The sequence below is a fragment of the Pantherophis guttatus genome, chromosome 2 (genome assembly GCF_059756535.1).
Source record: "Pantherophis guttatus breed Tessera chromosome 2, ASM5975653v1, whole genome shotgun sequence".
Lineage (NCBI taxonomy): Eukaryota > Metazoa > Chordata > Lepidosauria > Squamata > Colubridae > Pantherophis > Pantherophis guttatus.
This window is the reverse complement of record NC_142064.1, coordinates 259937942-259964610: the sequence shown is the minus strand read 5'-3', so window position 1 is coordinate 259964610 and position 26669 is coordinate 259937942. Positions and strand designations below refer to the sequence as shown.

The 26669-nt window shown below is 41.8% G+C and overlaps 2 protein-coding genes and 2 long non-coding RNA genes across 6 annotated transcripts in view; 1 reads left to right on the top strand and 3 right to left on the bottom strand.

Moving 5' to 3' along the window:
- The first annotated feature begins 22 nt into the window (after positions 1 to 22).
- On the top strand, positions 23 to 22568 carry FKBPL (FKBP prolyl isomerase like). Of its 3 annotated transcripts, none has more exons than XM_034421456.3 (2): positions 23 to 236; positions 17884 to 22568. In XM_034421456.3, the coding sequence occupies exon 2, from the start codon at positions 17931 to 17933 to the stop codon at positions 18882 to 18884; it is 954 nt and encodes a 317-aa protein (XP_034277347.2). In that variant the 5' UTR covers positions 23 to 236; positions 17884 to 17930; the 3' UTR covers positions 18885 to 22568. The 3 variants fall into 3 exon arrangements, with proteins under 3 accessions (XP_034277347.2, XP_087740069.1, XP_034277346.2); XM_087883943.1 differs by lacking the exon at positions 23 to 236 and adding an exon at positions 3467 to 3487 and having other exon boundaries at positions 17884 to 18906; XM_034421455.3 differs by lacking the exon at positions 23 to 236 and adding an exon at positions 16245 to 16513 and having other exon boundaries at positions 17884 to 18906.
- Positions 2213 to 3346, bottom strand: LOC117667852 (uncharacterized). The gene is made up of 3 exons (XR_004592156.3): positions 3223 to 3346; positions 2870 to 2965; positions 2213 to 2468 (listed from the first exon to the last, which is right to left on the bottom strand). It is a non-coding gene; the product is annotated as an uncharacterized LOC117667852 (long non-coding RNA).
- On the bottom strand, positions 8709 to 9596 carry LOC117667851 (uncharacterized). Its single transcript, XR_004592155.3, has 3 exons — positions 9468 to 9596; positions 9128 to 9223; positions 8709 to 8955 (listed from the first exon to the last, which is right to left on the bottom strand). It is a non-coding gene; the product is annotated as an uncharacterized LOC117667851 (long non-coding RNA).
- PRRT1 (proline rich transmembrane protein 1) overlaps positions 22118 to 26669 on the bottom strand; it is a 43130-nt gene continuing 38578 nt past the window's right edge. Inside the window, exon 4 of the mRNA XM_034421463.3 lies at positions 22118 to 24865. Coding sequence (XP_034277354.1) covers positions 24689 to 24865 — 177 coding nt within the window. The 3' untranslated portion in view covers positions 22118 to 24688. The remainder of the gene's footprint in view (positions 24866 to 26669) is intronic.

Genomic DNA, 26669 nt, shown 5'->3' with positions numbered 1-26669 from the left:
ATAGCGGAAGCGCATGGGAAAAGAAGCGCGCATGCGTAGGTCCCGTCATGCGGCAAACGAGCGCCTCGAGGCGGGCAGTTTATAAGGGGGGGGGTTGTCAAACGTTGGACGGAAGTGCGCGTGCGTAGGCCCGACGGGTGGCTAGGCGCTTCTCGTCATGCGTTGAATTCTTAAGCACGACGGACGGATCTTGCTTCGCTGTGCGCCAAGGAATTCTGTGAGGGTGGGGGAACCAGGTAAGCCCTATCCCGACCACGTGCGTTGGAGTATTTAAACGTGACAAGCGCATGCGTACGAAAACCCTTTTTTTTAAAAAAACGCTGATGAGCAGCGCATGCGTCCTCTTGCTTCGTTCGCTGTGCTCCTGGGAATTGTAGTTTTTTTGTTTTCACATTAAGATTTTTTTTACGGTGTTGAATGGGCTGCCTTTTTAAATGGGTTATCTTTTTAAAAAATCGTGCCGTTCAAAAAGTATACATTCTACTAGTGGTCATTCTGAGGAAATCAATAGTTTGAATATTCTTATCTATAAAACTGAATGAATTAGCATTATTTCTTAATTTCAATCCATTCAGTACTGTAACCAAACCTCAGATTTACAGCGAATGAGCTTTCTGAGAATAAAAAACTAATCGTTATAGACCCACTTTTGTACAGTTGCAAAATCTAATTTTATAGATAAGGATGGGTAAAATGTTTGTGGATATTCTCAGTCATCCAGGTCATAGTTGTCTCAAAGGTGCTTTTTCAAAAGGCAACTAGACTTTTTTTCTCCCTGAGGAAGAAATTTAGTTTTTTTTATCCTTTCACTCCACCTTGGATTGCACAAAATAATGGAAGGCGTAAAATGAATCTATCTGCCATCACATGCACAAGCATTCAAAAATGCAACAAATTTGCAGCCTTTAATTAAGATTCCAGCCAATTCAATGTTGCTGTTCCTTAAAATAGTTCATCCAAGGAGACTCTTTCATATTTCTTCATAAATCTTGAAAAAAAACCATGATGTGGCTGGTTTGTGGGTCATTCAAACCACAGATTCCTTCCAGGCATTATATATATATTAAAAAGTCTAAAAAAAATTTTTGCTCATTTCTAAAATTATCAGCCGTTGTGAAGGTTAAAACTTGATTTTTTTAAAATACCCAACTCTTAGTATTCAGTGTCTGGCTAATAACAGAACCTTCATGAGTTCAGCACAGTTAGATAAAACTGTGTTTTAAAATTGTTTAAAGCAAATTAGAAATGGTATCTATGCAGAAAATCAGCAGCTGCAGAATACAGGGATCCTTCCGTGTCTGTATGGGTCTTAGATATTTTTCTTCCATCTTTTTATGAATGAAGTTTTTGCTATCCTTTTCCTGGTTGCAATACTGTACAGTATTTGTCCTGCATTTATGTAACAAGCTTCTTTAGTTGGAAACTATTTTATTGTAGATACATGATTTTATAGTGGGTGAACATGTATTGCCTTACAGGAAAGATAGTTTCTCAGTTTGTTGCAGCCATATTTATATATTTACTTCCTTTTGTCAGGTGCTGAGTAGGTGGGATGTTGAATGATTACTATATATTACTAAGCATTTGATCCCACAACAATGAGAAAAAGCATAATTAAAAACTAAAGCTCTGGAAAATATTTTAAAAACACAGTAAAGGTTTATGACAAAAAGGCAACAAACCCTTGTTGCATTAAATAGAGGAATGTATGTTCATGGGTATTTGTAAATGTAAAAATAACAATATGCTATTTATAACAGATTATTAAATAACAAGTAACAAAAAATAAATTTTTGTTTGCTTCATAAAGACAAAATTCACTATAACAGTATAAAGCAGTACTTATAACAAATCTGAATATAAAAACTTTAAGAAACTGTAGTAATTTCAGTCCCCAATATTTTTCATCAAACCTGCTTGGTAAATCTCAAGTTTTATTAAATAACAAAGTAGATCCCTTAAACTTGTGATTCTTTTATGCAAGTCAGAACTTTTTTCTCTTCTGAGGGAGACAAAATGTACAATACTGTATTCCATTCCATTACCACAATTTGCCCAATGAAATCTCTGTACACCCCAATCTCAGATTGCTCCGTATTACTGTCAAAAAGGAATCGATGTGAATTCTATATTGCAAGATCACACTCACCCCCTCATCAGCCGCCAAATCACCTTTTGTTAAACACTCACTCTTTCTTTTAAACGCATGAAACACTTCTTTATTTAAGTTTATTTTCATAATGGAACAACGAGAGGAGGACAGAATAAGAGATTCTCAGGTCTGTTCACTTCCCGCATCCGCAGGATTTTGTCAAACAAACCGTCATTTTCTGCTTTCCTGTCCTTTTTTATTTTATTTCATCAAGACTTTGGTTCCTGAGTCCCATCTTTGGAAGTAGCCGCAGGAGGATATTTTTCGCTGGCTGAGTCAGGAACGGATGGAGACCCTGCTGGCTTTTTGGGGATGCCTACAAGAAAAGACGGCAGTGAGATACATCGGGGCCATCCTGCTCCTAGCATAGCCTTTTCTTTCTTTCTTTCTTTCTTTCTTTCTTTCTTTCTTTCTTTCTTTCTTTCTTTCTATCTATCTATCTATCTATCTATCTATCTATCTATCCATTCATTCATTCATTCATTCATTCATTCATTCATTCATTCAATTTATATGCCGTCCCTCTCCGAAGACCCAGGGCGGCTCACAATACACTCAAAAAATCACTCTAAAAACACTTAAAATTAAAAACATTAAAGACATTAAAACCCATTCACACCATTTTTAATATCTCTCCTGCATTTCCTACTATTCCCAACCCTTTTCCCCTTAAGGAAACTTGGCTGGCCATTGGAAAGCGGGGTATCTCTGTCTTACCAGTTTGTCATGCCCTGTTCTTGGAAGCCAACATGCTCTCGGCCAGATCCCTTTGGCGCAGGAGCGATGCTATTCTGCTAGCCGCATAGCGACAGGCTGAAATTGGAAAGGAAAAAAAAAGAAATCAAGAATATCCTCCAAGATCTGGACTATAGGGACACCTCTGTGTATTTATTTGGGGGGGGGGAATCTGATCTCTAGATGCTGTTTGAGTTAAACCTCCTGTTGTTCCTTCCAGCCTTAGAGATTCATCTTCCCAGCTTTCTGCTTTCACCTGCCAGGCTCCCTCCCCAACCCCAAAGTGATGGCTTGCTTGCTTGCTTGCTTTTCTTTTCTGCAACCCTTTTACCTACCACCAATTATGCGTCACGCCATCTATTTGAAGAAATGGGGAGCCGGTCAGCCTGGAGAGCTCCACTTCGTGCGGCAGAAATAGCTTTGTCAATAGGTATAGGGAGGAAGCAGACGCGAAGGTTAAGAGAGAAGCATTGTGGGAGATGTAGTTTTATTATCCCTGCAGCTTCTGAATCCGAAGACGGCAAGCTTTGATTAGTGTATGCAGCAGCAGCCGCCCAGATTAGTGCTGCTAATCTTTAATCGTATCGTCTGCGTGAGTGAGTGAGTGTGTAGTTAATTTTTTTTAAAAGGAGATTAAAAACTAACAACTAATATAAAGAAACCAAAGGAAGAGCCAAAGGTGCGAAAAGAAAGAATGAAGCCTGTTCTTCAAGTACAACAGATATTAATCTCATATATAAGGTTTTAATTTTGCTCCTTCCTGGAATTCAGTTTAAGACTGGGGAAAAAAATTATGTGTTATTAATGTTCTGGCTTTCTCTTTCTAGAGATCTTTCTCTCTAGATAATGTAGTTTGTGTGTGTATTTAGAATAGAATAAAATATTTTATTGGCCAAGTGTGATTGGACACACAAGGAATTTGTCTTGGTGCATATGCTCTCAGTGTACATAAAAGATATGTTCATCAAGAATCATAAGGTACAACACTTAACGATAGCCATAGGGTACAAATAAGCAATCAGGAAACAATATCAATATAAATCGTAAGGATACAAGCAACAAAATTACAGTCATACAGTCATAAGTGAGGACCCAGATTGTGGGGGCAATAAGCTGATTTTGTATAAAAAAGAACACCGCTTAGGGGGGCCCGAAAACCCTACTGAGCAAGTATATACAAAAGTATGAAGGCTATTGCTTAACGCATTGTAAGCCGCCCTGAGTCTCCGGAGAAGGGCGGCATATAAATCGAACCAATAAATAAATAATAAATAAATAAGTGGAAGGAGATGGGTGATGGGAACGATGAGAAGATTAATAGTAGTGCAGCCTTAGTAAATAGTTTGACAGTGTTGAGGGAATTATTTGTTTTAGCAGAGTGATGGCGTTCGGGAAAATTTATGCCATATTTCTGGATTTCTTTTCTTTCCTCCATCTACAAGGGTTGATGAGACTAACCATCATTATTAGCAGTGGTAGTAATCGTTTTCATAGTACATTTAGTTAAAATGGTATTTATTGAATTATTTTCATATAATGTTGGGATGATGAACAATATGAAATTTCATAAAGGGTTCAGTGAGTTGAAATTTTGGCACCCCTGATCTACTCTTACTTTTCTCTGCCAGAAAGCATATATACTACATGGAGCAAATTAAGGCAACTAAGTGTCTTCTCCAATCTCTTTCAGAATCACGCAAAATTTTAACAGTGATCCGAGGCTCCTCTCGAGCTAAAAGTGTCCTCTAAACCTGGGTGGGTTGCCATTTCCAGCTAGCAGAGATTTTAATATGGAATCCCCAGTTAACCTTGGTTACATGATAATGAAGAATGCTTAATCCAAGGAAAATTATGGAGCATGGTTGAAGGGGAGTAAAATCAGAAGCATCAGAAATGGAAGGGACTTTGGAGGTCATCTGTTCCTAATACCATTCAGTGCAAGATCTGCTAAACTAAAGCATTTTGAACAGATGTTTAAAAGCTTCCAGTGAAGGTGACTATTACCAGTTCAAGGGGCAATCTACTGTATTCTGTTGGTTGATAGATGTTACTGTCAAGAAATTCTTCCAACCTGAATCTGCTTCCCTGCAGGCCCAACCCATGTTCTACTCCTGCCCTGTGTGGCCAAAAAAAAAAGCAAATTTAGTCCCTCCTTTATATAACAACAACTCCAAATATCTGAAGTCTGCTTTGTCACACAGTCATCAATGCAAAGTCTATTTATTTCTGGGAACTGCACTTCTGTTCCTATTAATACATCCCCAAATAACATTTACCTTTTTACAACTGCACGACACTGTTGGTGCATGTTCAACTTGCGATGTATTAGAACATCCGGATCTTTTACGAACCATAATTGAGGAAACGTAATGCCTTAACGTAAGATTGCATCTGATCCAGGGTGGATAAAAATCAATGATTTTTTTAAAAAAAATAAAAAAAATCAGATTTTTTTGATTTAAATCGGATTTTTTTGATTTTTATCGAATTTATTTTAATAAAAAACTTGGGGTAAAAATCTATTGTAAGATAGTTTTCTATTTAAGATACATAAATAATTTAGTTTATTCAGCATGAAATGGAGCTTAGTTATGTAGCATGAGGCTGTATATTCTGCAACACTGGGACTATCGGTGAGTCAACAGCGGGTCAAAGGAGTAGCAGAGATGACAGTTGCTCTTTAAAAATTATGATTTAAATCGAATTAATTTAAATCAAGCCTTTTTACTAGTGATTTAAATCATGATTTAAATTGTGATTTAAATCAACTCAATTTAAATCAAATCCACCCTGATCTGATCATAAGTCTTGCTTGCTAATTATTCTAGGGTGGTTTGATATTTGTACTCTTCGCATAGAAACCATAGCATATAGGACGAGAAGCTCTGGAGAAACAGAGTGACTCACAATAAGAAAGGAAAGCTGACAGTAATCCCCGCATAGTTTTGACACTGTCCCTGTTTAACTCTGCAGTGAATCTATTAAGGAAGGATTAGGGAAGGATTGGAAGAGATGACCGCTGAAATTATATTGAGGTTGAAATGCTTCCAGTCTGAAATGTGCAGGCATAATCACTTTATTGGCTGAAAGCAGAGAAGGCTTAGAGTTATAAAAAGAAAAAAGAGAAAAGTATTGGGGCCACACCATCCATTGTACTTAGTGAATTTCAACCTAATGGTCAAGAAGCAAGAAAGGCCATTTTGATTTCAAGGTGCTCAAAAACAGATTAAAGCTAGCATGCTGGAGGAATACAATCCTTGGTTGTATAAACGGGCATAGAATCAAAATCACGTGAAGTATTAGTACCGTTTTATAAAGCCTTAGTAAGGCTGCACCTCATTAGTTTTGGACACCACATTACAAAAAAGATGTTGAGACTCTGGAAAAAGTACAAAGAGCAACTAAGATGATTAAAGGCCTAGACACTAAAACATATATATGAAGAACGGTTGCAGGAACTGGGTATGGCCAGTCTAGAGAAAAGAAGGACTAGGGGTGACATGATAGCAATATTCCAGTATTTGAGAGGTTACCACAAAGAGTATTTATGTATTTGTCAATGCACCTGTAGGCAGGACAAGAAACAATGGATGGAATCTAACCAAGGAGAGAAGCAGCCTGGAATTAAGGAGAAACTTCCTAACAGTGAGGACAATTAACCAATGGAATAGCTTGCCTTCAGAAGTTATAGATGCTTCATCACTGGAGGTTTTTAAGGAGAGACTGGACAGTCACTTGTCTGAAATGATTTAGCAGGGGGCTGGACTAGAAGACCTCCAAGGTCCCTTCCAACTCTGTTCTGATTGAGTGATTGAATAAAAAGGTTAATTCTAGGGAGGGAGGAAATGGCAGATTTAGATCTGTACTTAAAGAATAAGTACAGGTAGTCCTCAACTTGCAATCACAATCAGGACCAACCTTTTCATTGCTAAGTGAGATGGTTGTTAAGTGAGTCGCACCCTATTTTATGACCTTTTTTGCCAAGGTTGTTAAGCAACTCGCTGCTGTTGTTAAGCTTGTGGTCATTAAGCAAAATCAGTTGCCCCCCATTGACTTTGCTTGTTGAAAGCTGGCTGGGAAGGTCACAGGTGACCCCTGGATTGCTGTAATGATTGTATATACATCCTGGTTGCCAAGTGCCTGACCACACGGACACTGCAACCATCTCAGTATCTGGCTCACAGCAGAACCTTGAAGGGCTCAGTTAATACAATATTTTAAACAAATTAAGTGTTACGTATGCCGAAGATCAGCAACTGCAGGATACAGGACTCCATTGTGTCTATACGTGAGACTTCAAGGTTTAAATCTTAGCTATCACTCTTCCATCTTTTTATATAATGAAATCTTTGCTACCTTTTTCCTGGCTCCTGTATAGGCCTTTCTTCTATATTTATGTAACAATTTTCTTTAGCAGGAGACTGTATTTTATTATATATATATGAATTTTTTAAAATGGGGTATAGTGGGTGAGCATATATTGCCTAACAGGAAAAAATATAAACAGTTTCTCATATTTATCCCAAAGGTGCTTTTTCAAGAGGCAACTGGACTTTCTGGTTTTAGTTTGAAGACATTTCGCTTCTCATCCAAGCAGCTTCTTCAATTTCTCATATTGTTTTAACCGTATTGATCTATTTACTTACTTTCCTCAGGTGCTGAGTAGGTGGGATGGTGAATGATTACTGTACATTATTAAGATCTTGACCCCAGAGCAATAAGAAACAGCTTTTTCTTTTTCTTAAGCATTTAAAAAGGAACATTTTAAAAGGAAAGATCTGCCTAGTAACCGAGGATTTTTGAATGGAAAACAACACGTCAAGCACTGTTTAGCAAAATACGTTAAAAAGAAAACAGTATGACCAAATATGTCATACGTATGACGGCAGTTATGACAAAATTGCAACAAAACTGTTAAAGGAGAATTTTGTTGTAATGGTTTTTTGTTCTTTTTTTTTTCTCTTTGTCCTGGGGCATTAAAGTGATAGAGGACTATACTGTGTATGTATGTATGGGTGTGTCTATATGTAAAAAAAGGACAATATGCTATTAGTAAATAACAGGTTATTAAATAAGTAAAATAAATAACAAAAATAGCCTAAATGTATGCTATAATGTAGATTAAATTGATTGTAACAGCATTTAAAATCTTTAAAACAAAAACGAATATGAAAACTTTAAGAATCTTGTATATGTCAGTCCGCTTCTATTTTTCATCAAGCCTGCTTGGTAAATCTTGAGCTTTATTAAATAAGAAAGTAAATCTCTTAAACTTGTAATTCTTTTTTTTTTTTTTTTTTTTTGCAAGAACCCTAACAATTTTTTTAATTTTCTGAGGGAGAGAAACTGAGGTAGTGTATTGTGTTTCCATTCCATCACTGCAATTTGCCAAACCTTTTTTTTTTTTTTTTTTTTGCTTTAATTTATATGCTACCCTTCTCCGGAGACTCATGGCGGCTTACAATGCGTTAAGCAATAGCCTTCATACTTTTGTATATTTATACAAGTCAGCTTATTGCCCCCACAATCTGGGTCCTCATTTTACCTACCTTTGAAAGGATGGAAGGCTGAGTCAACCTTGAGCTTGGTGAGATTTGAACTTGCAGTAATTGTAAGCAGCAGATGTTAATAACAGTACTTTAGTCCACTGTACTATAGGCTCTAAATCTTATCTCTGAAACTACCAATCTCAGATTGCTTCCTATTACTGTCAAAAAGAAATCAATGTGAATTCTACATTGCAAGATCACCCCCCTCATCAGCGCCCAAATCACCTTTTGTTAAATGCTCACTCTTTTTTTAAAAAAAATGCATGAAACGCTTCTTTTATTTAAATTTATTTTCATAGCGGAACAACGAGAGGAGGGCAGAATAAGGGATGCTCAGGTCTGTTCACTTCCTGCAGGATTTTGTCAAACAAACCGTCATTTTCCACTCTGCCGTCCTTCCTATTTTATTTCATCAGGAGTTTGGTTCCTGGGTTCTGACTTCCGAAATAGCTGCATGAGGATATTTTTCGCTGCCTGAACAAGGAGTGGATTCAGACCCTGCTGGCTTTTTGGAGATACCTGCAAAAGAAAAAACAAAAACAAAACAGCAGTGAGATATATCAGGGCCATCCAGCTCCTAGCCTAGTTTTCCCCCCCCCCCTTTTTTTTTTTTCTTGAACCCTTTTCCCCCAAGGAGACTTTGCCAAGTAACTGAAGCTGGCTATTGGGAGAGAGGGTATCTCGGTCTCACCAGCTAGAGTTGTCCGGTTCTTGCAAGCCAACATGGTCTCTCCCACATCCTCATGGCGCAGGAACGATGCTATTTTCCTAGCCACATAACGGCAGGCTAAATTGGAAAGGGGGGTGAAAAATCAGGAATGTCCTCTGAGATCTGGACCATACGGGCATTACTGTACAGTTAATTTGGTGAATTTTATTTTCAAATGCTGTTTAGGTTAAACCCATTCCTTGCCAGCTTTCTGCTGTCACCTACCGGGGTCCCCTGCTCCTCCTCCTCCCTCCCTCCCTCCCTCCCTCCCAGAAAGCAAATGCTGGCCCACTTTCTTTTCCTTTTGCAACTCTTCACCTACCACCAATTATGAGTCACACCATCTTCTTGAATAAACGGGGCGCCCGGTCAGCCTGAAAAGCTCTTCTACTCTGTGCGTCAGAAATGGCTTTGTCAAAAGGAAAGGAGGAAGCAGATGTGGAGAATGGAGAGAAGCATTCTGGGAGATGTAGTTTTACTATCCTTGCAGTTTCAGATCCAGAGATGACACACTTGGAATATTGTAGGCAGCAGCCCCGCCCAGCCTGGTGCTTTTGTCTTTAATAACGTTGTGCTAATTATGCATATGATTTTTTAAAAAAAATTAAAAGGAGTTTAAAAACTAACAACGAATATAAAATAAGGGTTGAAAAGCAAGAAAACAAAAACCATGCGTGCAAAAAAGGAAGAATGAAACCAGTTCATCCTTCATATACAACAAATCTTGACCTCATCTGCAAGATTTTAATTTTGCTGCTTCCTGGAATTCATGCCATTGCACCCCAGTTTAAGACTGGAAAAAAAGTTTCTATGTTAGGAGAGTTCTGTCTTCTCTTTCTACAGAGTCGGAGTGTCCCGGGGTCATGTGATCACTTTTAAAAACCCTTCTGACAAGCAGGGGAAGCCAGATTCACTTAACAACCGTGTTGCTAACTTAACCACTGCAGTGATTCACTTAACAACTGTGGGAAGAAAGGTCGTAAGATGGGGCAAAACTCACTTAACAACTGTCCTGCTTAGCAACGGAAAATTTGTGCTCACTTGTGGCCGTATGTCGAGGACAGCTTCTATGTATGTGTTTTATTTCCTGGCTGTTCACCGCCCTGAGTCCTTCGGGAGTAGGGTGGTATAGAAATTTAATAAATAAAAATAAATAAAATAATGCAATTACCTTGGTTTCCTGCTAACCAGAAACAAGAAAGCTTAACTCAAGGAAAATCACAGGATATGGCTGAAGGGGAGTAAAATCAGCATCAGAAATAGAAGGGACCTAAAGATGAGGAGGTTAAATGTTATGTATTAATGTTATTATATTAATTATTATATTCTTATATTATTAACATTACCACAACAAAGATGTATAAATGTGACTATTTAAACATAATTATACCCAGAACACACACTGTTTGATGAAAATTGAATGTTATATAAATAAATAAAACTTGAGGAAAAAACAAAGAAATGGAAGGGACCTTGGAAGTCATCTGCTCCAAATACTGTTCAGCACAAGATTTGCTAAAGTATTTTGAACAGATGTTTAAAAGCTTCCAGTGAAGGTGACTATACCAGTTCAAGAGGCAACCTATTACAGTGCTTCTCAATCTTGGCCATTTTCAGATGGGTGGACTTCAACTCCCAGAATTCCCCAGTCAGCAACTGAGTTGAGGAACACTGATGTACTATATTCCATTGGTTGACAGGTCTTATGTCAGGAAGATTTTCCTTGTATCCAGCCTGAATCTGCTTCCCTGCAGTCACAACCCATGTTCTATTCCTTCCCTCTGTGGCCAAAAAAAGCAAATTTAATCCCTCCTTTATATGACAAGAACTCTTCAAATATCAAATTCCATGCAAAGCCTATTTATTCTGTGAACCGCACTTCTGTTCCTGTTAATACATCCCAAAATAGCATTTATTTTTTTGCAACTGCATTGCACTGTTGGTTTATGTTCAACCTGTGATCTGTTAGAACATCCAGATCTTTTACGAACCACAACTGAAGAAACATAATGCTTTATTTAACTTAAGGTTGCATCTGATCAGTAGCCTCTTGTTAATTATTCTAGTTTTGATTGATAGTTATACTCTAACATGGAAACCACAGAACGTAGGACAAAAAGCTCCTACAGCAGGGGTGTCAAACTCGATTTAATTAAGGGCCACATCAGGGTGTTGTTTGACCTAGGGGTGTGTGGCCGGGATGGGCATGGCCAGCTCGATGTCATTCTTCGAGGTGCCGTTTCGGCCTCGATGGCCTCTGCAGGTCTCTGCCAGCAAAAATAGAGCCTGGGGGGCTGTGCATGGCCTCCCGCCCGGCTCCATTTTTGGCCACAAAGGCCTCCTGGAGCCCTCTGCCAGCCCTCTCCCCGAGCTTCATTTTTGCTGGCAGAGGGCTGCAGGAGACCTTTGTGGCCGAAAACAGAGCCCGGGCAGGCCACGCGCAGCCTCCTCCCCAGGCTCTGTTTTTTCTGGCAGAAGCACCGTGGGCTGGTCCTTTGCTGGGCAAAGACAGGGCCCACTGCAGGCCAGATCTAAGCACCCTTGAGTTTGACACCCTGTCCTAGAGAAACAGTGTAACTCATAATAAGAAAAGAATAAGAGAGAAATCCACATAGTTTCCACATTGTACTAAAATTTCAGAATAACAGAGTTGGGAGGGATCTTGGAGATCTTCTAGTCCAGAGGTCTTCAAACCTGTCAGCTTTAAGACTTGTGGACTTCAACTCCCGGAATTCTCCAGCCAGCTATGCTGGTGTTATGACTCCGACTCCCGAGCCCGTCTTATCGGAGGGAGAAGACTCCGAAAGTGAAGGAGAGGAGTTGGCAAGGCCTCCCTCTCCAGGACCCTCCTCTCTGGCAATGCCTCAGGTGTCTTCTGAAGGAGAAGAGATAGGCCAGGAGCCAGGCATTTCCGAGCAGCCGCAGTTAGACAGCGACGGAGATAAGTCTTGGCTGGATCCCCGACAGCATCGGAAAGACAAGCACACGCAGCAGAGAAGGAGGCATGCCAGAGATTAAGATGAGTCACTGGACCACACCCCACAGGGGATAAAAGGGGGTGTGGTGGCCATTCAGGCTTTGTGATGGACAAAAACTGAAAGCTAGCAAGTCATTCTGCATTTCTGGAACTTTGTTATATGCTCTGCTTGGACTGATTTTTTGGACTGGACTTGACTATTCTTTGGCTTTTGTGGACTTTGATGTTTTCGGTCGGAGGAGATAAACCTCCCTTTGTAAGTAAAAAACTGTTGGCAAGCAGCCACCGGGTTGCTGCCAATTCTGTTATCAAAGGAAATTCTTGTCTGCTGGTTTATTTTAACTCTTGGTCGACTGCTGGTGTGCGTGTGTGAGACGGGGACAGAGCAGCTGGCTAGAGAATTCTGGGAGCTGAAGTCCACAAGTCTTAAAGCTGACAAGTTTGAAGACCTCTGTTCTAGTTCAACCCACTGTACAAGCAGGAGACTCTATATCATTCCAGACAAGTAACTGTCCAGTCTCTTCTTAAAAATCTCCAGTGATGGAGCACTCACAACTTCTGAAGGCAAGGCGTTCCAACTGGTTGATTGGTCTCACTGTCAGGAAATTAATCCTTAGTTCTAGGTTGCTTCTCTTCCTTGATTAGTTTCCATCATTAAACAGATTTGTTAAACATAAATCATTAAAGTCAAGGTTGACTCAGCCTTCCATCCTTTCTAAGGTAGGTAAATTGAGGACCCAGTTGTGGGGGCAATAAGCTGACTTTGTATAAATATACAAAAGGATGAAGGTTATTGCTTAGCTTAGCACATTGTAAGCCGCCCTGAGTCTCCGGAGAAGGGCGGCATATAAATCAAATTAAAATAAATAAATAAATAAACAAACAAACAAACAGAGACATTGTCTCTGTTTAACATCCACAGTGAATTTATTATGGCAAGATTGGGGAAGGATTGAAAGAGATGACCGCTGAAATTATATTGAGATTGAAATGCTTCCAGTCTGAAATGTGCAGGCATAATCACTTTGCTGGCTGAAAGCAGAGAAGGCTTAGCGGCTTAGAAAACTTTTCTCTTACAAAAAGAGAAAGAGAAAAGAATTAGGACAATTTCATCCACCGTACTTAGTGAACTTCAAATGGATGATGGTAAAGAAGGAAGGCCAATTTGATTTCTATGGTTCAAATATAGATAAATCTAAACTGTACTGGAGAAATACGAAGATTATGAAGCCTAGGGAGGAAGGAAATGGCCAATTTGGGCGGTAAGTATTGGGCTAGTCCTTGATTTACAGCCACAATCGGGACCAGAATTTGCATCGCTAAGTGAGATGGTTGTTAAGTGAGTCTCACCCTATTTTATGCAGTTGTTAAATAAATCACTGCGGTTAATTGAATCACACAGTCATTAAACGGGTCTGACTTCCCCCACTGATTTTGCCTATTAGAAGCTGGCTAGGAAGGTCACAAATGGTGCTCAAAGGACTTCAGGATGCTGCAGGTGTTATAAATATATTCCAGTTACCATGTGATTGAATTTTGTTTATGTGACTGGGGGGATGTTGTGACAGCTTTAAATATTTTTTTTGTTGTTGTAACTTCAAACAGTCGCTAAATGAATAGTTGTAAACCAAGGACTACCGGTATATTCCAACCTTTCTGCCAATTGCACATAATAAGACCATTGACACCTATAACGTGCTGTCAAATTTGTCTTGATTTTATTCTACAGTCGCCTTGACTAAATTCTAATACATAAATATTCCAAGCAGCTAAATACAATACATAATAAACTGATATCTGAGAGAGGACAAAAGCAGCATTCAGTCTGAGATAGCTTCGAATAGCTGTCAGCTGAGCTTTGGAAAAGGTTTGTCTGGAAAGATGGCATGAAATTATTTAATTTCATATTCAGGCAGATACGATACAGATAACAAACAAAAATAAAATATTTAATAGAGAATGTAATGTGCTTAGGAAAAGGCTGTCCCACCCCTATGAAAAATGAAGATCAATTAACTGATCTAACCAGTTTGGGTTATGCAATATATTTACTTGAATATATTTATAAACTTATGTGTATACACACCTGCTGTATGTTCACAAATGTTCAGATGGATGGATGGATCGATGGATGGATGGATGGATATATAGAATGGAATGGAATGGAATGGAATGGAATGGAATGGAATGGAATGGAATAGAATAGAATAGAATAGAATAGAATAGAATAGAATAGAATAGAATAGAATAGAATAGAATAGAATTCTTTATTGGCCAAGTGTGATTGGACACACAAGGAATTTGTCTTTGGGATAGATAGATAGATAGATAGATAGATAGATAGATAGATAGATAGATAGATATGGATGGATGGATATGATAGAGATAGAGATAGAGACGATAGAGATAGAGACCTAGAGATATATACGATAGTAAGAATCCATTATTTATTCCTGGATAAAATAAAGATTGACTGTTGTTTTAAGACAACAATCAGGAAGCTGAAATTCATATACTTTGTGGGTGTGATGTGAGTAGATGAAGGATTAGAAATATTGCTGTTCTTGTCAAGGCTGAGTAGAAAATAAAAGAATAGAGGAAAAGAGATGGCTGAAATTTCCTTGAAAGAGTTACAGATTATCACTGAAGATGGATTGAAGTTGTGAAGAAGCTCCTTGTTCAGATCATAGATCACTCCCAACCCTTAACGTCTTACTTATCAACCAGCTACTTAAGTTTACTCTGTTATCTTCATCAGACCTTTCTCCTGGATAACAATTTATTTATTTTATTTATTTATTTTGTCAAGCATATATAAAATATCAGGTAAAAGTATAAACATAATTTGAATACATGAAAAGAGTAAGTAAAAAGGAATATTAAGACAGGGACAGTAGGCACGCTGGTGCACTTATGCACACCCCTTACAGACCTCTTAGGAATGGGGTAAGGTCAACAGTAGACAGTTTAAGGTTAAAGTTTTGGGGCTTTGGGGAAGAAACCACAGAGTCAGGCAGTGCATTCCAGGCATTGACCACTCTGTTACTGAAGTCATATTTTCTGCAATCGAGTTTGGAGCGGTTTACCTTGAGTTTGTATCTATTATTTGCTCAAGTATTGTTGTGGTTGAAGCTGAAGTAGTCATTGACAGGTAGGACATTGTGGCAGATAATTTTATGTACTATGCTTAGGTCAGACCGAAGTTGGCGTAGTTCTAAGTTGTCTTAAGCCTAAAATTTCAAGTCTGGTGGGCATAAGGTATTTTATTGCGGGTAGAGGAATGGAGGACTCTTCTCGTGAAATATCTCTGGACTCTCTCGATTGTATTTATGTCCGATATGAAGTGCAGGTTCCAGACAGATGAGCTGTATTCGAGAATTGGTCTAGCAAATGTTTTGTATGCTCTAGTTAGTAGTACAACATTACCACAGAAGAAGCTACGCAAGATTAGGTTAACAACTCTTAATGCCTTTTTGGCAATGTTGTTACAGTGGGCTCCGGCACTTAGATCTTTAGAAATGAGTAGTCCAAGGTCCTTGACAGAGTGAAGGTCATCTACAAGGTCATGTCCATCTAATTTGTATTTTATGTTTTGATTTTTTTGCCAATGTGCAAGACAGCATTTGTTGGTTGAGATTTGAAGTTGCCACTTGTTAGACCAATCTGACACATAGTCAAGGTCTTTTTGAAGGGTAGTTGCATTGTCGGTGGTGTTGAATAGTTTAACATCATCAGCGAAGAGAACACAGTTGCTTTTAATATGATCGCAAAGGTCATTCATGTAAAGTATGAAGAGTGTTGGACCTAAAACACTGCCTTGGGGAACACCACTATTAACAGGTACAGGATTTGATAGAGCGCTTCCTATTTTGACCACTTGTTGTCTGTTAGACAGGGTTAATGCCTCCGAATTTAAACAAATCACAAAATGATGGGAATCTCAAGGACTTTTTGAACTCATCTTTCAGAGCCATGCTCTCTTAAAAGTCGTTGCTAAACCTCAGTTGCTGGACCCCTTGGTCAGGAGCTGCCTAGGGTCAAGAGAAGACCATAAATGATGGAGGAATCTTCAAAATGAGGGAGGAGAGGGAAGGACCGGAAAGGGTTTCCCTACTTTTCCAGGTTTTTCTTCCTGCTTGCCTGCCTGCCTGCCTGCCTCTAACCTGTCTTCTTTTGAGGGACAGTCTCAACATACAATAGTTGCTAAGACAGGTGGTTGCTGAGGAAATGACGTTTCAGGGAGAAAGAAGGGGGGAAGGTGGAATGAAATTAGAGAACGTAAGGGAGCCAGAAGCTAAATTGCACCCCCCGTGTCTCGCCACGGCGGTCTTCTCCATCCTGCCCTGAGAATGGGGACCGAGGAAGAAGCCTAAAAGAAAGGAGATGTGACGGTAAATCTTAGTGGTGGGTGGACGGTGGGATTTAGGGTTGATCAGACTTTCACACACTCAGTACTATGGGTGTAGGAGTGATCCGTTGGAAAAGCACATGCAAGGCAAGTGGGTAGAGGATGAATGGAGACTGTCTTTTACTGGGTGTGTAAAATGTCTGTGTGTACGATGTAGAAAAGACAGAGAAGCTAAGCTAAAATCTAGCTATTAAATACCAATATTACAAAGCTGTTGGTGAATGTGATAGTGTTGCTTCGAGGATCTTTTGGGTGGGGGTGGGGAGTTGGTTGCTTGGGAGAAACTGCAGCAAATGTTAACAGATCCCCAGAGAGACAAATGCTTTAATAAAATGGAGAAGACAAGTAGGGAACCCCATAAAGACTAGATTTCTTTATCGTTGCTAGGGTTTTTTTAAAAAAAATAATCTGTTCGGAGGCTTAATCATTTTTGTTTTTCTTCAATCTTCATAACAATCTTCAATTGTTATGAATTTAAACTTCTGTTATTCCTGTTTTACAGGCATGGACCAAATGACAAGAATTGTTTTATAGTTTTGACATCATACAGTGAAACTTTACCTTAAGATGGGGTTTTTTTGGGGGGGGGGGGAAAGCAACTGGATTTGCATCCACCCCTCTAGCCACCAAACTATTTGGTTTGATTCTCACGTTACACAAATTTAAAATGTGGTTTGTTTTGTTTGGGTATAATGTTGTGTAAATGTAACTTTGGCAATTCACGAACCATGTTTTCTGGATTAGTATGTTTTACAAATCCAGTTGATTTATTCCACAAACTATGGTTTAGTTAGTATGATACAAAGGACTGAGTCGCAGAAGGATTAAGGTTGTTGTCGGGTGGCAGGGAATACAATTTCTATCTGTCAACTTCCAGGGGTGGGCTGCTGGGGGTTCGCAGAGGTTCGGGAGAACCTCTAGTTAAGATTCTATGCAGTTTGGAGAACCCCCCAAATCCCACTCCTGGCTGGCCCCGCCCACTCTGCCCCGTACCTCACAGGATAGTCCCCATGCGGCCCGTTTTGGATGCAGGTAAGTGCAGGGCGTGCACAGAGGCTTGGGAAGGGTGAAAAACAGGCCTACTGAAAGTTCAGGAACGGCCCTGTTTCTGGCCTCCAGAAGGCCTCTGGAGCCTGGGGAGGCCATTTTTGCCCTCCCCGCTGTGGTGCAGGAGGCTGACTAGGAGACACCCACCATGGCCACGCCCACCCAGCAACCAGGCAAAGAACCCCTTGCTAAAATTTTTGAAGCCCACCCCTGCTTCCAACTCTTGTTATTCTGTTATTCTCTCCAAGGTCTTCTTAGCAATTCAACATTAGAATAACTCCCATTCTCTCTCTTGATGGGACCCAGGACTTTCTCATCACTCGACGTGGCACCTCAGGTTGCAGGAGAAAGGGATGGCAAGCTCAGAGAAAGCTTGTCTGAAGAGCCAGACTGCTGGAGAACGGGAAGCAGGCAAGAAGCCGGACCAGAGAACCCCCATCTGTGACAAAAACGTCCAAGGCGCTTCCTTTGGGGATGAAAAAAAGGATCTTGGGGACAAGGTAAAAGAGAACCAACTGCTTCCCATCCAGTCCCAGCCAGGGGTCTGCTGGCCTTGCCCAGACGGCACCTTTGTCAAGCTGATCCTCAAGGCCGGGACAGGTTTAGATAAACCGAAGGAAGGGTCCATCTGCCAAGTCTTCATCGAGGCCAGTCACAAAGGGCCCTTGAGTTACCCGTCCTCCGAGTGGGCCGAGGTGGAGCTGGGCGGCGGAGATGCCGAATGGGACGGTGTGGTGGACCGTGGTTTGGAAACCATGCTGGCAGGGGAACAGGCCGAGCTGAAGTTGTCCGAGGGCGGCACCATCACCGTCCAGTTGGCGAGCTTCACGGAGGCCAAAGACTCTTGGGAGATGAGCGCAAGCGAGAAGTGGGACTTGGTCCTCAGCAATAAAGACCGCGGGAGTGAGCTGTACAGGGCGGGAGCCATTGCCGCAGCTGCCAGGCGCTACGCTAGAGCCTTACACTTGCTCGTGGTGGCTGCTCCACCCCCAGATTATGACCAGATCAAGGCGGAGCTTCACACCAACTTGGCGGCCTGTCAGCTACGGTTGCACCAGCCGGCCAACGCCGCTCAAAACTGCTCCAAGACTCTTGTGCTCCAACCGGCCAACCCCAAGGCCTTGTTTCGTCGCGGCTTGGCCTACGATGCGATGAATGACCTGGAAGGAGCGGCGCAAGACCTCAAGGGGGTTTTGCGAGTAGAGCCAGGAAACCGAGCAGCTCGCCGGGAATTAGAAAGGGTTACTGAGAGGATTCGGGCCCGGGATGCTAGACTGGCTCAAGCCATGCAGAAAATGTTTGCTTGAATAAAACCGTTTGACCGCGTCAGGTTTGGGAGTTGCATTTTCTTTGTGATTCAGGTGAGCGACTGGAAAGAGGAGCTGGTGCTTGACGCTATGAGCTGTGATGGTGCAGTGGTTGGAATGTAGTATTGCAGGCTAACTCCACTGACTGCCAGGAGTTCGATCCTGACCTGCTCAAGGTTGACTCAGCCTTCCATCCTTCTGGGGTCTGTAAAATAAGGACCCAGATTGTTGGAAGCAATACGCTGGCTCTTTAAAGCCCTCAAGAGAGGGCTGTAAAGCACCACGAAGCGGTATATAAGTCTAAGTGCTATTGCTATGAATTTTAATGGCTGGGCAGGATGATACTTTGGTGTCTTTGCCCCAAATCGAACACCGTTTGCCTTTATCACTCTGATTTTATTACCGACGAAAAAAAATAAGACTGAATACAGGTAGTCCTTGACTTACGACCACAACGGAGGCCAAAATTTATGTTGCTAAGTGAAACATTTGTTAAGTGAGTTTTGCCCCACTTTACGATTTTTGAAACCCACCACTTCTTTGAACGGTCACTAAATGAAATGTTGTAAGTCAAGGACCACCTGTATATCACAGAATGTCACACACATACTTTGCTATGTAAGTATGACATTGGCCCTTGGCGTTCCAGTTCCTCTAATTTTAAAATTAGCACATCTTTAACCCTCATGAGAAATAAGCGAGTTGCAATTAGCGGAGGAAGAATGGAGTGATTTTCCTAACTACAGGCAAGCCCCATGGCTCCCTCCCTCCCTCCTCACCCCCAGCCCTACTGCAGCGCAATGGCTTTGCTTTCAATGTGCACAAGACAGGAAGCATTAGGAGGCACACAAAAATCCGAAGGTGGGGAAACGTGTAGTTTTGTCTCTTCCCAGCCAGAAAGCAGTCCCGATCGTGTGATTTTCCCATTTAGCAACTTGCTTTGCTGAGCAGCAGACTTGTCGGTCCCAATTAGGGTCATTAAGTCAGGACTACCTTTGTTTATACAAGGGAACTGAATCCTGGAATTGATAACATGAAGGTGGATTGTCAGATATATTCCTGAGATGGCAAAGCTTTGTATCTGAGAAGGAAGGAAGGCATTTCAAGGAGGACTTTTTATCATGGAAAGGCAAGGAAGGTACACTGAACGAACTGCCTCGCTACCAGTGGAGATACGCCAGGCACGGTTTTGATTCCTCTAGAACAGGGGTGTCAAACTCAATTTCATTGAGGGCCGCATCAGGGCTGTGGTTGACCTCGGGGGTGTGGCCAAATAGGGTGGGTGTGGCCAGCTTGACACCACTCCCCAAACTGCTGACATGTTTCCTCTTTGCACTGGGTAAAAGTAAAGGTTCTCCTCGCGCATATGTGCTAGTCGTTCCTGACTCTAGGGGGCGGTGCTCATCTCCGTTTCAAAGCCGAAGAGCCAGCGCTATCCGAAGACGTCTCCGTGGTCATGCGGCCGGCATGACTAAACGCCAAAGACGCACGGAACGCCCTTTACCTTCCCACCAAAGGTGGCCCCTATTTTTCTACTTGCATTTTTTACGCGCTTTCGAACTGCTAGGTTGGCAGAAGCTGGGACAAGTAACGGGAGCTCACCCCATTACGCAGCACTAGGGATTCGAACCCCTGAACTGTCGACCTTTCGATTGACAAGCTCAGCATCTTAGCCAAAGCCATGCTGACCCAATGTTTCCTCTTCACATTGGGTAGACTGGGCCAAAACGAAATGGCCCAGCACTGCCTTACCTTTTCTAGGACAGGATCTGACCACATCGCGGGTCGGCTGCGGCCCACGGGCCTTGAGTTTGACACCCCTGCTCTAGAACCAATAAAAAATATGTAATGAAAAATACAAAATATTCAGAGCTTCTGGATTTTTTTTTTTAAAAAATAGGCCTAATCTGTCAAGGCCTTCCTCTGCTTTTATAAGACCATTGGAAGTTAAGTCAGGGAAGATCAATGACATTTCCCCTATTCCTTCTCTACACAACTCATGTTCAAAGCTTTACGTGCAGTACGTTGTGACTCTAGGTTCACACTGCACAAGTAGAAACGAGGAATTTTATGGGAGACTTTGTATAGAAGCCACAGTCCTCAAAGCATTAGCCTTTATTTTAATGCAGAGGTGTGGGGTTTTTTCCCAGACAAATTTCTAACCATTTCAGTTGTGAAGATTAGCAAGAAAACACATTGCTTTGATAAAAATCACAGAAAGAGCAGATAAGGTTTAAATGTTTGATGGGGATTTGGGGGCCTCCCAGTTAGATAAATTGAATTAAATTACTCCTTTTTTTTTTTAAGCAAAATGGCCCATTAGAAGAGCATGGTCTTCATGCAGTTTGAAGGAGAAGGAAGGATGCTATTTTGAAAACTTGCATCTTGGAAACAAAAGTAGTAAACCTTATGCGCATTTATACCATAGGCCCGTAATGGCGAACTTATGGCATGGGTGCCACAGGTGGCAGGCGGAGCCATATCGATGGGCATGTGAGCTCAGCACCGGCACGCATGCGTGCACCGGCCAGCTGATTTTCGGGCCTTCCCAGCCCACTGGGAGTCAGGAAGCATGCTGTTTCCGGCCTCCGGGGAGTGGGTGGGGAAGGCCGTTTTCACCCTCCTCAGGCTCCTAGAAAGGTTCTGGAGCCTGGGGAGAGTGAAAAACGGGCCTACTGGGTCCACCGTGCCATTGCGTGCGAAAAGCGGGGGGGCACAGGGGGGCACATGCACGGGGGGGCGGGGTGCATAGAATTATGGGTGTGGGCATGCGTGCGCCCCCCCCCCGCTTTCAGCACGTGATGGCGAAAAGGTTAGCCATCACTGCCATAGGCAGAATTTTGGGAGTGGTGCTTGCTTGCAAGGCGAGGAAGGAATATGAATATTGCAGAATCTTAATTTTTTTTTAAAAAAAAACATAACCTTGCAGGTGTGTTACTCAGCTAGAGATTCTGCTGTGGTGGAGCGAAGCCAAAATCTCCCACCCTTCTTGCTATTATTATAGGTTTCTCCAGTTCTCTCCTTGCTCTTCGAGGGCTGTCACATGCCCAGCCATCGCTTTAAATCCATACATATCCCTTTTTGCTGTTTCTAAGCAACCATCTCCTAAGAGACTGCAGAACTTGGGGATGGTAAGCCAATGGGGGTGCGGAGAGGTGAGAAACGATTGACCGGGGTGAGAGAAAGGATATTGACCCTTCCACTTGTAAATACAATTACATCAGATGCCGGGAATCAATCAAATGTCTTTATTAACAGAGATTCTGTAACCATGTCACTTGCAAACAGAGATAAGAGTATAGAGTTCAACACTGAAAGGGTGGGGGGGGGGAGAGAAAGGAGGAATGAATGGGAAGTTCGTATGACAACACGAGATTTGGCACAGATTGGAGATGACAGGAGGCCTTAAAAATACAAAAGAATGCAAATTTTTTCTATGTTGAAGCCTCCCCATGCCTTATCCCTGAAAACGCACCATGTTGAGTGCCCATTAAACCAGCCAACCAATTTTGGCCGATGCAACTTAGAAATGATCTACTTTTATTAATCAGAATGAGGCGTGGTGTCAAAAGTCTCAATTGTCTCATGTACCATTTGTTAAATTAAAGGAGCTGTTTCTGTAAATTGTTCTCCCCTGTTTATATCAAACTACGTGCATGTAATAAACTGGCACCTCAAAAAGAACAGTATTGGTCTTTCTTCTATGCTAATTTACTACCTGCAGGGTCATTCATAGAAAAAAGTATTCCAAAAAAATATCACCTATCGATATCATTCACTTCCAGACGGAAATAAGGTAAAAGATTCTGCCACCATTTCTAGTGGCATCATATAAAACGTCTCCAAGAATCCATTTGCATGTCCCAAAAGTGGTGGATTACAGACCATTGTTTGATTACAGACCATAGGCGTGGGTTGCAATTTTGAGTATTTTTTTTTAAATTTGATTTATATGCCGCCCTTCTCCGGAGACTCAGGGCGGCTTACAATGCATTAAGCAATTTTCCCCAAATCCTCCCTGAAAAACTAGTTAGTAGCAATAGCCGGAATAGCTCGCCCCTTCTCTTGGCTTGCTACAAGGAGTCCTCAAGTTATGACCGTAATGGACCCTACTCATCATGGCCATAAAGCAGATCAGTCACACGACCAACTCAATTTTATGAACTTTTTTTTGTAAGTCGTAAGTTGAGGACTATCTGTATTAGGCTGTTCTGTGGATCATATTTTTTTTTTAAGTAAGCCTGAGGTAGGTTAGGGTGATAAATGATCAGACAAGTAAGTGTGGTAAGCCAAATAAGGGTTTAAACTTTGTCTAAATCTGGTCGTCTAATGTGCTACCTTGGCGCTACTTGCTGGTTAATATTTAAAAGCCAGGGAACAAAAAATATATTATTCCCACTTTTTTTGATCTGTAAGGGTGTAGTCCATCCTATTGTCTCGCCACCACATTCAGAGTAGAATTTACTCTTTTATTTAGAAAATGATGCTATAAAAGCATCTTCTCTGGAACCCTTCTCTGGATTTTCCTCTAGGTTGGACATTACCTGGTCCTGGAATTGGACCCCTCCCCCACTGACGGACAGTTGGATCTTTTGCTGCCACTTTCCTCCTCCAGTTACTTTTCATGTCCTCCTCGCCCCTTCTGTCTTCTCGATCGGCTAGATCTTGCGATGTTTTCTGACACTATTGTGCTGGCTGCTATCAAAATATTGATACTGTCAAAGAATTGTTCTAGCAGTTCTTATTACGCCCCTTTATCTATCTATCTATCTTTCATGGTTGGAAGTTTACTGTAATGTGCCTTGCCTAATTGACCCTGGATATCAGCCAGTAACAAAAAGAGTTGGCTGGCTAGAGTAAAAATCACCGAAACTCTCTAAGCCCCGCTGTTAAGAAAATGGTGAGGATAACGTAAAATGTGAATTGCAGAATGTAGAACCAGCTGGGAAGAAATTGAACTTAGTACAGAGTTTAAAAAAAAAAAATCTTGCACAATCTTCTCCAAGGAAGAAATGTTAGAACGGTGGTGCGAAATGAAAGGTATCAAAAGAACGATGCTTAAGCCCTGCAAAATAGAACTTAAAAACAAAAAACAGGCTGTGGATTATACCTCGCATGCTTACCAAATGCAACATCGCCAAAAAGCGTATGAAAATATATGCCTTCCTAATTACAGATGGTGATTTGTTTCACTCGGCTTGAAAGCAATGGTTCCTTTCTCGCCTCGGATAAAACGGTGGGACAGCCGATCGGGCTCTCCAAATACTGGGTGCCTCTAGCTATTGCAAAAAATGGAGAAAGGGAAGCAGCCGATGGAAAGAATGATGGGGGCAGAGAGACAGGGCTTTAACCAAGACTGCGCTGGCGCCCCAGTCCATACAAGGGCAGCACTAGGCATGCAAACACAGCGGGAGGAAGATGGTTATGTCTTGGTCACAGAAGGCGGAGCCTACTCCTCAGGAAAGAAAGAAGCAAGCAACGTATTCTGGGAAAGGAACGGGCGGAGGACAAGCAATTTTGCTAGGAGCCTTAGCTTATGGAGCACGTCTGAATGGCGTCACCTGGAAGTCATTTTGCTGAGTCGGTATGGCTAGCAAGGCCAACAACAGCCAAGGACGATGGGAGTGGGCGGAGAGTGGGCAGAGAAGGGTTGCCAAGCATTCCGAGTGTCGTCGGCAAGGGCGAAGACAGGGGAGAAGGAGGGGAGGCGGTTGCCAAGGACCATCCCCGGGGGTGGCTGTTGCCAGGGCGGTTGTGACCATTTGTCAGGGTGCAGGAGTAGGCCGAAGTGAGCCGATTGGTCGCTAGGGGTCCCAGTCGTTGTCATGGTGCTGAGCGGCAATGATGATCACCACTGTAAGGATGGTGCACAGGACCATGGCGGCGATGCCCACCGCCAGGCTGATGAAGGAGAAGTTGCGGGCCTCCCGAGAGGCAATTTCAGCCGATACGATGTCGCCGCGGGCAACTGCAGTCCGCACCTGACGGAGAGAACAAAGAGCGTGGGAACAGGAGGAGAACACAGGCGCAGCAGCTGCAAAGCACGTTGGGCACATGGCACAATACACGCCTCCCTGTTAACTGTATCTTAACACACACTCTTCAACAAATAAAAAAAGCTAAAGTGTAAGAGATGAAGAATCATTTATAGACTGCAGTGAGAGGAATATGCTCTTCTGTACCTTCCTCTAAGTGTGAGACTCCCCTCTTATACAAATTAATTTTTATCTATTTTATTGATTCTTTTTATAAATAACTCAAGGCAGCAGACATATCTAATACGCCTTCCTCCTCCTATTTTTTTTTTCCATAATAAAAAAAAAATCTATGAGGTGGGTTGGGCTGGGAGAGGATGACAGGGCCCAAAGTCACCCAGTTGGCTTTCAATGTCTAAAACAGGACTAGAACTCGCAATCTCCCAGTTCTAGCCTGGTGCCTTAAGCACTAGAGCAAACTGGTGTATTAATCTCACTTAATCACATGAATGAATCGTCTACTCTGGAAATTCTTCCTGCCTTGTGAGGAAGCTCGTGAGGGAAGAGGACAGTTTCTTGACTGTTTATCTACTGGATATATGTTCCTTTTCTTTATTTTAGCAGCATACAGGTAGTCCTCAACGTATGACCACAATTGAGCCCAAAATTTATATATATATATATATATATATATATATTAAATTTGATTTATATGCCGCCCTTCTCCGGAGACTCAGGGCGGCTTACAATGCGTTAAGCAATAGCCTTCATACTTTTTGTATATTTATACAAAGTCAGCTTATTGCCCCCACAAACTGGGTCCTCATTTCACCTACCTTAGAAAGGATGGAAGGCTGAGTCAACCTTGAGCCTTGGAGAGATTCGAACCAGCAGTAATTGCAGGCAGCTGTGTTAATAACAGGGTGCTTAGACCACTGTGCTATCAAGGCTCTTGATAGCATTGCTAAGCGAGACAGCTGTTAAGCAAATTTTGCCCCATTTTTATGACCTTTTTTTTTTTTTAATTTGATTTATATGCCGCCCTTCTCCGGAGACTCAGGGCGGCTTACAATGTGCTAAGCAATAGCCTTCATACTTTTTGTATATTTATACAAAGTCAGCTTATTGCCCCCACAAACCGGGTCCTCAATTTACCAAGTTAGAAAGGATGGAAGGCTGACTCAACCTTGAGCCTGGGGAGATTCGAACTTACAGTAATTGCAGAAAGCTGGTGTTAATCACAATGCTTTTAGTCTGCTGAGCCATCAGGCCCTTTCTTGCCACAGTCGTCAAATGAATCACTGCAGCTGTTGACTTAGTATACAGTTCTTAAATGGACCTGGCTTCCCCATTGACTTTGCTTGTCAGAAGTTCGCCAAAGGGGATCAGGTGACTCTGGAACACTGCAACCGTCATAAATACGAGTCTGTTGCCAAGCATCCAAATTTTGATCACCTGATGCTGCAACGGTCGTTAAGTGTGAAAAATGGTCTTTCAGTGATGTCACTTTTTTCAGCGATGTTGTAACTTTGAACAGTCGCTAAACGAACTCGTAATTTGAGGACTACCTGTGCATAACCCTCCCTCCTACTTTTTTTCCCCCTACCGCAAACTTGTAAAGCAATCTTTCTCAGCCATGGTGATTTAAAAGCTGTGTGACTTCAACTCCCAGAATTCCTCAGCTGACATGATGGCTTGGGGGAATTCTGGGAATTGAAGTCCACACATCTTCATGCTGACAAGATTGAGAAATAAGTTGTAAAATAAGTTCAGCTGAAAGAGAAGGACCAGAACTTGGGTTTCCCTACTC

What these genes read in the sequence shown, in the direction of transcription:
- FKBPL (XM_034421456.3), top strand. Translation starts at nt 17,931, where the DNA reads ATGGCAAGCTCAGAGAAAGCTTGTCTGAAGAGCCAGACTGCTGGAGAA.